The sequence below is a fragment of the Excalfactoria chinensis genome, chromosome 2 (genome assembly GCF_039878825.1).
Source record: "Excalfactoria chinensis isolate bCotChi1 chromosome 2, bCotChi1.hap2, whole genome shotgun sequence".
Lineage (NCBI taxonomy): Eukaryota > Metazoa > Chordata > Aves > Galliformes > Phasianidae > Excalfactoria > Excalfactoria chinensis.
The window spans coordinates 140,770,012-140,784,835 of NC_092826.1; the positions used below are offsets into that span (position 1 = coordinate 140,770,012).

At 46.2% G+C, this 14,824-nt stretch overlaps 1 protein-coding gene across 3 annotated transcripts in view; it reads right to left on the minus strand.

Annotated features, from left to right (window-relative positions):
- MINDY4 (MINDY lysine 48 deubiquitinase 4) overlaps positions 1-7,932 on the minus strand; it is a 65,275-nt gene extending 57,343 nt beyond the window's left edge. For 2 of the 3 annotated variants that reach the window (XM_072329852.1, XM_072329854.1), the window contains exons 1-5: positions 7,667-7,932; positions 5,815-5,934; positions 5,198-5,406; positions 2,490-2,748; positions 871-1,286 (exon numbers count right to left, since the gene is read on the minus strand). In XM_072329852.1, coding sequence (XP_072185953.1) covers positions 871-1,286; positions 2,490-2,748; positions 5,198-5,406; positions 5,815-5,934; positions 7,667-7,729 — 1,067 coding nt within the window. In that variant the 5' untranslated portion in view covers positions 7,730-7,932. The remainder of the gene's footprint in view (positions 1-870; positions 1,287-2,489; positions 2,749-5,197; positions 5,407-5,814; positions 5,935-7,666) is intronic. The other variant, XM_072329853.1, reaches the window with a different exon arrangement.
- Between the last annotated feature and the right edge of the window lie 6,892 nt (positions 7,933-14,824).

Genomic DNA, 14,824 nt, shown 5'->3' on the forward strand with positions numbered 1-14,824 from the left:
CAGGGATGGAATTTCAGATGCCTGCAAATGAACAAGCTGGGTTTAAACCTAAATAGATTTTCAACACTTAGATTAGCACTTCTGTCACTGGAATCAGGAAGTAGTAACTGAGAATGGAAGAGGATCAAGATAAATACGTGCTCTTAAGTTGCATATGTTGATGTCTCAAAATGCTGAAGCTGACCTAATCCCAAAGAGCTCTGAAGCAGCACAGGACTCGGCCAAAGGGAGAGAAGCTTTGTAAGAGCCAGACCTTACTTTGTAATGGTGTTTATTTGGAGTCCACTTCCACTCTCTGTTACTTCCACTTAACTTCAAGAGTGTCAGCAGACCCACTGATTCCAGTGAGAGCTTCGGGAGCCCAAAGCTCAGCATGAATTCAAGCCCTTTGAATTCATCTGTCAGGGCTGTTCCAGTTTTGCTTACAGAACGATTTAAATGGACTCCACTTAGGAAATAGCTCCCTCTTCTGCTCTTGATGAAGCCAAGTCCTCTGAAGGAATCCATTGCAAGCTACTCTGAACATCAATAGAGCACAGTACTGCAGTGGTAATTAGCGCTGTTTCTTAAGATGTAACGATCCCTGCAGGTGGGAGCAAACCTGTTACATGCCTCAGGGTCTGAGTTTGAGCTAGTAAAGAAGCAAAGAGAAAGCAAAGGCTATGGGGTCACTCCAGTGACAAGGAAAAGTGTCCTGTCTGGTTTGGGATGTCAAAATTAGCAAGTTAAATCTGAAAAATCTTCTCCCTTTCAGTATCTTCACCTCTTCCCTTTGATCGCCCTCAACAAAAACAGAATCTCAATCTCTTTTAGTCCTCCATCATATTTTCTTCGGACTTCTTAGTACAATATTCTTACACATATTCTTACCTGTGGCCTGATAACCAGCTCTCACTTTTCTTGAGGGCCCTTTCTCTCTTTTCTCTTCCAGTCCCTGAATGTCTGTGCGGGGCACTGACTTTAAGGCTTTTCTCACTGCCGTCTGTACAAAAGCTTGGCACTGATTTTCTTTCCTCCATCTTGGTCCTCCCTCTTTCAGACAGCAGTTTGATAAAAGAGTCACACGTATCTTTGGAGATGCTCCGTAGCTTTTCGGAAGCCGAACTCACATGTGAACTTGACAAAGTCCTGGAGGCAATCTCTGGGTTTACTTGCACTGAAGATCCTTTATTTTCTTGGGAATCAATTTTTGGGGCACTCAGGTCACCTCCTTCATGTTTTTCACCCTTGAGTGATGCTGCGCTACTGATGCTGGTGGAGCGTTTTGACCTCCTTTTCTGCAGATCCTGCAAAGAAATGCCATTAAAACCATACATTAAGATTTTACTGTCTTTGCATAAATGTGGAAAGCAAAAAAAAAACAAAACCAAAACAACTCTATCAAGTAGCTATCTTGATACCAACTCTATCAGGGCTAAACAATTTCTTTGTTATTAGGGATCAAGTTAAAGAGTAAATGAGGTGACTCTTTTGGATAATAAAAAGGAGCAGGTCTATATTTTTACATAAAATCTGAATGGTACTAAGGACGCTATATACTGTAAAAACTTTCTTTTACCTGAGAACATCAACAAAAGAACACAAAAAATGTTATTTTGGGGTTGTACTCAGAGAAAGTCAAGACATATTATGATATTTAACTGCCAGGATTGGCTGTCAAAGGTATCCAGTCCTCCTTTCCTGAACCAAAACTCTTTAGAAAAATGCCATTAATTTAGCTTTCATATTTGCTTCAGTATTAGCCAAATGAAATGTTTAAAATACTTCAATTTCTCATTTTTATAAGCTCAATTGGACACAGGGGAAGCTCCTGTCTCTATGAAGGAAACACGATAGAACCAAAAAAGAAAGAGAACAAATATTTTTTTGTGTTTAAAAATCACCTGCTGATGCAATATATCCCATTTGGGCAAGTTTAGAAACACTGTTTTACTGAAAGCAATTTTTCCAAGTCCAAAGCTAATGATTAAATGCGGGGTTTCAGGAAAACCTGAGGAAATCAGGTGCCTGCTTGAAGAGCTGGAGACGCTTCTGAGGTAAAGAAGCAATTTCCTGAGGAAAATGGAAAATCTCAGCTCTCAAGAGAGATGAGATATCAAAAGTGGAGAACACTTAATAACGAAATGCTGTAATGAAAGGTCACAGATCTGTGTGCAGCGGCTGTTTCTGAAACAGTTTGAATTTCTGACCTAACCAAAACCACTGCCCTAATCCAACCCATCTTTTCAGACTGCAAATTGAATGGATTAGCACGAAGAAGCAATGTTAATATTCTTTGCAAATGACTTCACATCAGAAGGTCATATTCAAAATCTCAGGTCATGCCCGGTACTTTATCATGTTGAAGAAACATCTAGATGTTGTACCAAGGGACATGGTTCAGTGGTGAAATGATGATGGTAAGTGGATGGTTGGACTGGAAGATCTTGGAGGCCTTTTCTGACCTTGGTGATTCTATGGTTCTATGATTTGGAAGGGTTGAAAATCACCTCTGGAGAACTTGCTCCTGGTCCAGCCATCATTCCTTTGACAATGAGACCAGACCTGGGCCTCTGCTTGTCCTTCACCATGGCTTGCAGCTCTTCTGAGGTCACTGCTGATTTTAAATCTTCTTGACTGCACTTTAACTTCTTATCCCCATCAGAGGTTAAGTGGCTGTTGCACATTGTCCCCGTGTGGCAATTTTCACTTTTGTGTTGATGTCTTCTGGATTGAAGGATTTTATCAGGTGGATTTTCAACCTCGTGTCTACAATAAAGTAATAAAACAATATTATAAACAGTGAAATGATGAGTAATGAATCGATGAAAACTGGCTAATTAAAGCACTGCTTTCAGGTTAAGTCACTTGTTACCTGGAAGTGGCACTCAAATACAATCCCTTTTCACATTAAAACCTCTAGGTAGGTCTTCAAGAGATCAGTATCGTTGTTGTGCATGACAATTCATGACAATACACAAACCACAGCATCCTCTGGTATCACATAACTTTGACTAAACTGACTTCCTTCACACTTTGGGGGAATACCTTTAAGTTACACTAGAAGAGGTTCAGGTTGGATATTAGGAACAATTCCTTCTCCGAATGAGTGGTCATGCACTGGAATGGAATGCCCAGGCAGATGGGGGAGTCACCGTCCCTGAGGGTCTTCAAGAAACGTTTTGATGTGGTACTACGGGATATTATGTTTAGTGGAGAAATACTGGTAGTAGGTGGATGGTTGGAGTGGATCATCTTGGAGGTCTCTTCCAACCTTGGTGGTTCTGTGACTCTGTGTTTCTATGATATCTTGGGTGACCTAAAAATGCTACCCTTCTTTTACAATAACTGCCCTTTAACTTGTGTTTTATAACTCTAGGATGTTCTTCTTCATCGTATTTCATAGCTAAGCAGTTCCATGAGGTGAAGCATCTTGTATCACATAAACATTCATCTCACTTAACCAGTTAAAACTGTTGTGCATTTTTGTTTGGGGTTTTTTTGTCCTGTTTCGTTTTGGTTTTTGTAGTTAGTTATGCCTTGATGCTGGGAGCTTTCACTGTTCAGTGCTTCCAGGCTCATACACATAATGTTTATAGAAACAGAGAAAGGTTTATCTCATAAAGACCTTCAAGATCATCAGTGATCAACCCGACCCACTGAGTGCTGCCACCAAACCACATCCTACTGCCACTTCCCTGGGTAGTCCAGTGCAATGGCTCCCTGTGAAGACATTCATCCTACATCCAATTTCAACCGCCCCAAAGCTGCATGTCTTTCCTTTTCACTTCCCAGTTTTCCTTTCATTTGCCATTTTGGTCTCCATTTGCCCCACTGATGGGGCAGTGCAGGTGAAGGCCTCCCCTCATGACCACCAGCGCCATGATGATAGCATCCCTTCTTCACATTTATGTCATGTCCTCCCCCCATGTGTTTAACTATATGTATAAAGCGAGCATCTTCTGAGGGAAAAGGTGCCAGTGGGGGGGGGCGTGATTAACTCAATGACCACCAACACCTCCCAACCCAGAAGGAAACCTCTGGAGGACTAAAAACATAGAGTGCACGCTAGCACAAGGCAGAGCGGCCCCTCAACGTATCACTTCCGGCGCAATGAAGGCCTCTCTGGCCCGGCAGCAGCGCGCTCTCTGTGGTCACTCTCACTCCAGCACTACGGGCAGGGCTGGCTATGCGCATGCGCCCTCCGGGCTGCCAGTAGCCGTGAGGGGCGGGGGGGTTCCGCCATTTTGTTGGGGGCCGGTAGGGGCTGCATCGCTGCTGTTCCATATAAGAGAGACGGATTAGGGGCTTCCTCGCTAAGAAGCAATAGGAGAAAGGGCGACAGGCAGAAAACTGGAGCAGAGGGTGTTCCAGACATGGAGGAAAAACTGTCACGTTGATGGAGCCCAGAGAGCTGTGGGGAGCCCCCTTATATTCAGGATCTGCCTTGAGGTGCTCATAAATGGCACTGGAAGGCTTGGCTGCATGCTGTTCCCATGTGCTTTTGATGATGGAAATAGCCTATACAGTTTGCAGCGATGCTGAATAGTAGGGCATGGTTTAGACTCTGAAGTACTGATGTATCTAGTTTGAGTGCGGGTGGTTGGCTTCTCATCAGGCTACACTGAATGATTTACGGTTTACCAGGCACAAATGCTCAGATTTGTGCATCTTAATTCCATCTTTCAGTCACTGAAGAACACACGAGTCTCGGTAAAGGCCTGGGAGCATAAAAGAGCATTTCTGAAGGAAGATGGCAGTAATGTTGTAAACTTTGTGTTACTGAGAGAACAAACCAAAGGTGGTGTTGCTGAGGATGTTGTAGAATCATAGAATATCCTAAGCCAGAAAGGACCCAAAAGGATCATAGAATCACAGCATGGCCTGGATTGCAAAGGACCACAATGGTCACCTGGTTCCAACCCTCTGCTGTGTGCAGGTCACCAACCAGCAGCCCAGGCTGCCCAGAGCCACATCCAGCCTGGCCTTGAATGCCTGCAGGGATGGGGCATCCACAGCCTCCTTGGGCAACCTGTTCAATGTGTCACCACCCTATGAGTGAAAAACTTCCTCCTAATTAACCAAAGGATTAGGGATCATTGAGTCCAACTCCTGCCTCCATACAGGACCACCCCAAAATCAGACCATACAAATCATTCAACACTATTTCGCTTAATGGGAAGAAGACTGGCCAGAGCAAAGAGGAATAAGGCGGTACCTGGAGGCTTGAGTTTTGCTGTCGTGAGGCTGGCTGGCATTCCCACACGCACGGTCTTCATCTGAGAGGTCAGGTGGATGGGATGCTGCGCTCCTACTTTGAGAGGCTGACAGAGCAGAACTTGAAGCTGTGCTCCTGGAGGACCCGCGGCGCTCAAGGAAATAATTAGTAATGATTTCCAGGAGTGTTTTCAGGGGGTTCTCCTTGGCCTGTTCAAGAAGAAAAATAAAGGTTTGGGTTGTTGCTGAAACGTTTTAGTCTCACTACAATCTAAGAAGGGGTTGTTACACTGTGCAGTAGCTGAACATGTTAACTGTTCCTTAGCGCCTGCTGGTTATAAATGGTACGGCTGTACAAACAATATAGGAAGGAATTATAAGTGAATAAGTGCTCCCGGTTTATTGGAAGCTGCATTCAGTAATAAGGGCTCAGTGCCAGTCCTCAGCTCAGTCCCGTGAGCTGTAATGCAGTCTCACCATGGAGACCTCTAAGCATATCCGCAGCAGTGCAGGCTCCAGTTCTCTGCAGTGGTGCACATACATTGCTGCCTTGGTCTGTTTGGCCCAGTTCTATGGGATCTGAGACCAGATTGTGAGGAGAACCATCTCATCCCTTACCTTGTTCTGTTTGTACAGGGACTGCAAATGTAGGACGTTTCGAAGCTCGTTCCTGTTATTGATGCTGAGCGCAGAGCGTGGCAGCTCCTGGTCCATGGTGCTGATGGTTTTCTTCAGACCCTGAGGACAAGCAGGAGGTTTTAGAGTCACGGAATCATTAAGGTTGTAAATCACTTCTAAGACACCAACCTATCCCTACCATGACTCTCAGTGCCACATCTCTATGCTTACTGATAGTTGCAGTCTGGATATGCTAGATTGCCAGTGCTTCCACTGGAACAGGTTGCCCAAGGAGGCTGTGGATGCCCCATCCCTGCAGGCATTCAAGGCCAGGCTGGATGTGGCTCTGGGCAGCCTGGGCTGCTGGTTGGTGACCTGCACACAGCAGGGGGTTGGAACTGGATGAGCACTGTGGACTTCTATGATTCCTGTGTGGATCTGGGAGGACAGCAGGTAACAAAAGCTTTTATTGCTGACTTTGTTGGATGCAAACTGAAACTTCTGCATACATTAAAATGGGAGTAATTACAAGCTAAGCCTTAAAACCTGCACTTCGATTATACAGTTCTGCATTTCTTCAGCCCAGGGATGTAAAAGTAGTTCTGGTGAAAATGCTGCCTGTGCAGAATGTACCAAAGGGAAACAAACAAGCAAAACAGAGCTACTCCATGCAGCTGCTGCAGCTACTTAACAGCTTAATAAGACTGGTCAGTGCAATTCACTGCACCTGAGCTACAGAATCTGCACCTCGGGTGTATTCTGCTTTTTGGCAGGTTTTTCAGAACCTTCATCCTGCTCTTTGTCCTGTTATCGGGGTGACCTGACCAGGTTGGAAACCAACAGCATCCTCGTGGCATCAACTAGTTTGGGCTCTTCCTTGCAACAGGACAGAGAACGAGACAGTGCTGCAATCAAAATGCAAGGTGTGGTAAGATGCGTGCTCAGTTTTACCAGCAGGGCACTCCCTTTCCTTGTATGTTTTTAATCAGTGCTACGTTTATTTAAGTCAGAAACGTGAGGGCATTTCATCTGAGAAATCTTTGCAGTCAGATACTGTGGGACGATGTTCTGCTAATGCTGGAACTTCATGGCAAGCGATTCATTCTGCATTGGAAATTGTGTTGGCAAACATTTCAACGCTGAAAATAGGCTTCTGGAAGCTGGATGCAGGACAGGTGAGGGAAAACAAGGTTGGCAGGGTGCTTCTTAGCACGACTGTTTCTTACGTTCTGTACAAGGCAGCTCATTCCTGGGCTGGGGGGGAATGACGTGCAGTATTTCCTTTGGATTCTGCATCAAATACAAAGTAGGAGGTAATTTCACCCAGAAGCATGAAGGCTTCTTTTCCTCTGCTCAGTGCCCACATCCCAATTATTTCCTTTACAACATCGGTTTCTATGACAAACACAGTGGTCGTTCTCATTCCCCAAGTGGGCAAATTGCTGCCTGCAGAGCCCTAGAGATATCTGTCTTCTCTATAGCTACTTTTGTTTTGTTTTAGTATTCGTGTGCATAAAACAAGGATGATAGGTGATGAAAGAGGAAAAAAAAGAAAGAAAGGAAAAAAAGCTTAAAACAGCATTTCTTGGCTTGAGCCTTTTTTAAGCGCAGGAGCGTGAGGGAATGAATCAGATTTTGGCAGGCAGGCAGGAAGCCGCCTTCCACGTTCGGAAACCGGCTGGCATTGTGGGAGATGTAGTGCAGATCCACGGCCTGCAGCTCGCTGCGGTTCAGGGCTGGCTGCTTCCAGGCTACCAGCAGCCCCCCTTCCAGCATCCCTCCCTTCGCCTTCCAACAACGGGCGTTTCTCCTGTTCCCGCTTATCCCAGTCAGAAAATCAAGGCTAAATTACCTTTCTACTGAGAAATTCTCTCACCAGAGATGCAGCCACTTCTTCCACGAAGGAGTTGTCCATTTTTAGCCCGCAGTCTGTTCGGGGGGGGTCTCCTTAGCTCTGTCTGTCCGCTCCCCCATTGCAGCCCGGCCAGGCGATGCGGCCCTGGAGCGGCGCGTCCTGCGCTCCGCCGGATCCTCGGCAGCGGCAGAACTCCTCCCCGTGGGACGCGAGCCGAGCTCGCAGCTCTGCAGCAAGCGCCGTGGTAACTGCTTGCAAAAGCCGAGAGCTGCTCGGGGGTAACGATCGGGCAACGAATGTTTCACGCCGAGAAGCTGAAGGACTCTCTGATTTGGGGTTGTTTTGTTGTGGTTTGTTTCTGTTTTATTTTTTAGATCGGAATGGCTTAAGTTGGAGGGGACCCACAGGGACACCAAGTCCATCTCCTAAGTTGCTGGGAGAAGCATAGTTATGTGCAAGCTATTGCTCCTGTATGAATGCTACTTTCAGTCCTGTCTGTTTCTTTTAGTAAGATTACGCTCTTGTTAAATACAGCTGCATTTTTGTTGTATTATATTTCATCTCTCCTATTGGCAACAACTAAAGTGGAAACACTCATCGATTCCCTGAGAGCCTGACCTGGTGTCTGCTTTAGGGGCTGGCAACCCTACCCACAGCACGGGGTTTGGAGACAGATGGTCTTTGAGGTTCCTTCCTACCCAACCATTCTGTGATTCAATGAGTTCAGTCTTTCCTTTCAGGTTGAACCTATGTTATATGCAGTACTGCAATATACTAATGGCAGGGATTGTGTTGAGTCATACTCTGAGGCTGGGGACATGTTTTAGGTTGGAGAGGACATTCAGAGGACATGCGCTCTGAGGATTAAATTATATTTCTCAGGGTAGCAGTGTCCAGGGATGGTGATTTTGCATTCTGGACAAACTCTTTAAGTATTTGGCCACTGTTAGCTGGGTTAACCAGTTCACAGAATCATTAAAGCTGGAAAAGACCTCTGAGATCATCCAGTCCAACTAACATCAATCCTGCCCACTGAACTATAACCCTAAGTACCACATCTACCCTTCTCTTCAACACCTCCAGGGATGGTGACCACACCACCTCCCCGGGCAGCCCATTCCACTGCCTGACTGCTCATTCAGAGGACTTTTTCCTAATAACCAACCTTGTTACCTAGCTAAAGTTTCTTTTGCTGACAGTTTGTCTGAAAATTCCCTCTTTCCTTGTTGTATTTCTTCAGTGATACAGTGGCTTCCATCTTGGGAACATCTTGGTAAAAGAAGATTGACTTTCAGTGAAACATAACTTGCATGTCTCTTCAGGTTAGCAGGGGAGGTAATTTGCTGTCCATTTAATCACTGAGACATGCAAAAGGTCTGACTACTTTGTTAATGTTTTCAGTACAAGCAGTCTGATATGCATTCATTAGCTTGCAGTTTCATTTGTCCTAAAACATGATGCAGCATGTTAAAGAATGCTTGGTATGATATAGTGTCCCTGTCTCCCCCTGTATACTGGGAACGGTATTCCAAAATGAAAGTGGAACATAGTTTTAATAACTTGATCACTTGGAAGGTGTCATTTCAATGCACATGTTCCAGAGAGTAATGCTGTATGACTGTGCACAATCTGGTAGGTGAGAAGGGCTGTCATGCTGCTAAGCCTCCGCTGTCTTACACTGATTTCACAAAACCAACTTGCTATGTCCAGAAGGCACTCAGGTGCTTAGCTTCACAACTGGTGTCAACGCAGTTGATTTATACAGCAGCATATTGGTCAATGTCTGCTCCTCAAAGGAAGTGTATTTCTCTCAAAGGAAGAGAGCTACATCATAGGCTTCTGACCTGGTCAAAACTGCTAAGGAACTTGCAGATCCCAAAATTGCTCAGGAGGAAAATGATAGTAAAAAAAGAAAAGGAATATTAAGATATTCTGTATCCCTGTTGACAGCTGGAACAAGATGACAGCATTGCTTTTTGGGAGCTTTGTGCCTAATGCAGTGAAGTAAAAGCTGCATGTACGTGTGCATGTTAATGCTGGTTTATATACTGTTTCTGCAGGCAGTGCTGTGTTCCTCTTTGGGATGCTGGAAGCACAGATGTGTGACCTGGGAGCTGCAGAACCTGGATCTGATGCATCTAGATTTTTCCTGATGAGAAATCACTGGCTTTCCTGAATCACAATCCCTGTGTTGCAGAATACATGGCGTTACTTCAGCATCTCCAGTACTGACAGGTAAGAAAATAGGTGGCACTGAGACCAAGAACTTGGAAAGTCTTCAGCAGAACAGGGGGAGAAAATATGCTGAAAAAGGTAATTACCAGGTGCCATCACTGATAAATAATCAGGCTTGGCTAGAGGAACATAAAAGTAAAGGGGAATTGTGAGAAAGCAGAGGACTGACTCTGTAGCAGGGTCTGTTGTGATAGGACATGGAGAAATGATTTCAAACTAAAGGAGGGGAGATGTGAGTTGACTATCAGAAAGAAGTTTACAATAAGGCCCAGAGAGGTGGTGCTGCCCCATCCCTGCAGACAACGATGGTCAGGGGATGGGCTGTGAGCACTGGTGGAGGTGTGAGTGTCCCTGTGCACTGCAGAGAGTGAGACCAGATGGCCTTTAAAGGTCCTTCCAATAATGACGTAATTAATTTCATTTATTGCCAATTAAAAAAATAGAGCAGGATGGAAAGAAGCAAAATCCAGAACATCTCCCTGTTCTTCCTTATTTCTGGGTTTATCTTCAGTCTTTCATTTGTAGCTCTTTTGCCTCCTCCCCACCGAGCAGCACAGTGAGAATGGCAAATCAGCCACTCTGCTGCTGCTTCCTCTTCATAGTTTGAGGTTCAAAGGGATCTCTGCAGGTCAGTTTGGCTATCTGTCTACTTTTTATCATCAACTAGACTTAGTGATACAGTAAAAGCCAAGTGTCAGGTCCACTTTCTACTGAGCAAATAGATCCTATCACTGAAACTTACCCTCCTTGGTTTTGCCTTGGGGCCAAGTTTTGTCCTAATGGTGCTGGTAACTTGTGTGCAGCTTTAAAGTGTTTGTGGTTGTTCCTTTTGTTCAACACCTTTGGAAGGATGAGCATGCATTGGAAGCACTGTTGTACTGGGATGGATGTTAAAAGGTTTTCCAGATGGCATAGTAGCACCTTAACTGTCTTGACTAGAATTTGTGGTGAACAACTTTACCTTTTGCAAGAAAGAAAGGAAGGAAGGAAGGAAGAAAAGTCCTGTTTATAGCTGTAATTTTGCCTCAGAATGTAAATCTTTCTCTTCTTTGCCTGGCATAATGGGTTCATCTTTGCATATTTGCATTCTGTAGATTTAATTTTCTCTCTTCTGATTCATGTTTCCTTGTTCACGTGAATAACTGACATTCCTTGTGCTCTACATTCTTCCAAGGTAAATGACTTCATGCAGTGGTTCTTGTAACACTGCATTTTAAGCATTAAATTAACCTTGGATGTGAAACATAGATCAACAACATTGTATTTAAAAAGATTTCTATTAAATAATTGACAGATACTTTTAAAGTAGCACTAAGGCTCTTGAAAGCTATGACGCCCACTTCGCTACAGAATTGGTGTTTGAGCATCATAGAATGGCTTGGAATGGAAGGGACCTTAAAGATCATCTTGTCCTAACCCCCTGCCATGGACAGGGTTGGCTTCCACCAACTTAGGCTGCCCAGGGCCCATCCATGGCCTTGGGCAGCTCCAGGGGCATCACACAGTACTGCAGATGGGACCTCATGAGGGCAGAGCTGAGGGGGGCAATCCCCTCCCTGCCCACTGCCACCCCTCTGTTGATGCAGCCCAGGACACAGTTGGCATTTTGGGCTGTGAGTGCACACTGCTGGCTTCTGTGCAGCTTTGTACCACCAGAACCCCCAATTCCCACTGTTGCTCTCAATGAGTTCTTCTCCCATCTGCACTCATATCTGGGATTGCCTTGACCCAAGTGCAGCCCCTCACACTTGGCCTTGTTAAACCTCATTAGATTCCCATGTGCCCACTTTTTGAATGTGTCCAGGTCCCTCTGGATAGCATCTCTTCCTCCTGTCATGCCAACTGCACCACTCAGCTTGGTGTCAGCAGCAAACTTGCTGAAGGTGCACTCAATTTCACTGTTAATGTCATTGATAAAGATATCAAAGATCACCGGTCCCAAAATGGACCCTTGGGGGACACCACTTGTCACTGCATCCACCTGTATCTAGAGCCATTGACAAACAACCCTCTGGTTGCAACCATCCAACCAGCCTTCAAACCCATATCTCTTCATTTTAGAGATAAGGATGTGATGGGGTCCATGCCAGAGGCCTTCCACAAGTCCAGGTAGGTGACATCAGTTGCCTTCCCTTTATACACCAGTGCCATCACTCCATCATAGGAGGCCACCAGGTGGGTCAAGCACAACCTTCCTTTGGTGAAGCTGTGCTGGTTGTCCCAGATCACCTCCTCATCCCTCGTGTGCCCTAACGTCTCTTAATGCATTTAGTTTGAGCTTGGCTCAATCGTTCAGGTATTCATTAGAAATAATTACATTTCAGTGCTGCAATTGAACATTTTTGTTTAAAACTAGTTTCAATTGACTTCTAGTCTAGAGCTGCTGTGAGCAGGAACACAGGAAATTAACATACTCACTAGGAAACAGTATTGCACAGGGAAGCCTAGTTCTCTTTACCCAAAGGTCACTTCTCATGCATAAATCCCGCAGCCCATTGAAGCTTCATTTCTCTTTACAAACCTGTGCCTTTTTTTTTCCCCATACAGACTGTATTTTTCCATGTTCACAGTGTGTTCACTGCTTATTATAGGCCCTGTTACTTTGCTAAGGAGGCCATTTGCAGGCCCATAATTGGTAGATACTTTGTAGTGCCTCTCTTGTAGGTGGGAATTATGTTAGCAGCACTGCAGGCCTCTGGCAGGGCAGCCCTTTGTGAGGCAGATAGCAGAAGTCTGCCAGCAACTCTGCTGGTTCACATTTGAGAGCTCTCAGTTCTTTGTGTGCGAACAACCCTTCCATTTCTTTAAATTCAAATCTTTTCTTTCTGACCACCTCCTTAACTCTGTATTGAACCACATAGGAATTAATTGGTCTGGGTTTTGGTTGTTTTTGTTTGTCATTTCTATTTAATCCTTTTGGTCTCTGCTTCCAATCCTGTGTAGCTTCAAGACTCCCATAAGCTTCCTGCTCTTGGGGCAGTTCTTTTTCTTGAGTAATAGTGTTGTTTTTACACTGTTCTGTTTCCTCACCATTTTTACCTAGCGCTATCTTCAATCCCATGCTTTTTTCTCATGCAGCTTCACTGTGTTGTTATCACTTCTACGGAGCAGCTTTTCCACTGATTCCACAGAACTGGTTCCAGGCACCACTTGAGTCTCTCACATGGTTTCCTATAAAGCTTCATTTAGAAACTCATTGCACGAGGGCCTTCAGCTCCCCTCACACCCCTTCCCTTGCAGACTCTTTTCCTGTCTCTGTAGCATCACTGTTGAAGACAGAGGAGAACAATCTCTGTGTGCATTACTAAGGACAGTGGACAATAACGTAATGGGCTGATATAATCTCTGCTCCTCTCTTTATTCTCCACCCATTTAAATGCACACTTCTTGTTGTCCCCAGCAGTACAGGACAGCTGCACATCTGATTGAGCTTTGGTCGCATCCAGCCTTTCATTGCAATGTTGAACAGCATCTCTGTGTTTCTCTCATTATTATCCCATCCCACTCCCAGTGGCCAGGCACTTTCTTTTTCTGTCTGACCTCTAGAAGAAGATCCCTGCTCAACTGAAGGCACAGCTTTTGCTTTACCAACTAAACTGTCCTCATCCCAGCCCACATGTCCTCGCAACGCTGCTGTTCCCACCGCTCCCCACCCCACGTGGGCAGAAGCATTGAGCAGCAGCGTGGTGCTGGGCTGCCTACAGGGAGCAGGAGGGCAGAGCCCGGGGCTGTGCAGTGCTGAGGCTGCAGCCTGGCCCTGTCCTGTGCTGCTCTGTGGGTGCTCCGAGCCAGGGAGTGCCCGGCCCCACCTGCAGACACACTGTGTAAGGCACAAGGTGCACAAACAGACACATCCTGTAACTGCACTCAGCTCTGGGAAGTGCAGATAGTGAAACTAAGAGCAAAGGGAGGCAGAGAGCCTCAGTTCTTGCACTGAGGGCAGCTCATCATCTCCCACAACAGCCATCCCCAGAACAGCCTGAACACCCTAAAGCTACCAGTGCCATCTCTCCCAGAGCCCTGCTGTGGGGCTGCAGTGTGGCCTCTCATCCCCCACTCTATACACGTACCCAGAGCAGCCGCATCAAGGTGCCGAATGCAGCTCTTGCTCCCATTCACCTCCATGATGATGAGCATTGCCTGGCACTCCCATCGCTCAGGGTCTCTCTGCAAGGGCTCTCCACCCCTGATAGAGTCAGCAGCTCATGGCAGTACAGCGTGAGCCACAACCTAACCCACTGCACCTTAGAGACAGAATCCAAGCCGTGGAGAGAACACTGAAAGAGAATCGGCCCTGACATGGAGCCCTGTGGGACCCCCATGAGTGCCACCAGCACAGTGCACCCCTGTCCCACCCCCCGGAGCCCAGGTCTTCTCCCACAGCACTGTGTACGTGTGTAGCTGTGTGCTGAACGTTTCATCCTGACAATTCCACCTGCAATGTGCTGCCCATTCTGCTGCTGCCTCCGAGCTGCAGATCAGCTGGATCATCCTGCACACACGCCAGGTGAGGACAAAGGTCCCACAAGGGCATTTCCCGTAAGTGTGCTCCGTTCCCAGCAGTGCAGAGAACACATCCAAGAGCAAAGGCTGCTGGATGAGAACCTCAGCTCTCGCACCAAGGGCAGCTCCCCTTCCCACATCCCCACCATCCTCCACAACAGCCTGCCTGCCCACAGCCACAAGCACCAGCCCTCCACATCCCACCCCCGACTGCACTGTGTGTGCCACCACCTCCTCCCAGCACTGCTCAGCACAGCAGAACCCAGGGCACAGCTGGATGCTCCTCCACACAGCAAGGCTCACTGTTTATTGACAGCTCCTTCAGGCCCATCACCACACACCATGCCTCGCATCACCCCATGGAGACAGCGGGAACAACACAACAGAGATGTCTGCTCTGGGACCGACCCCTTCTGC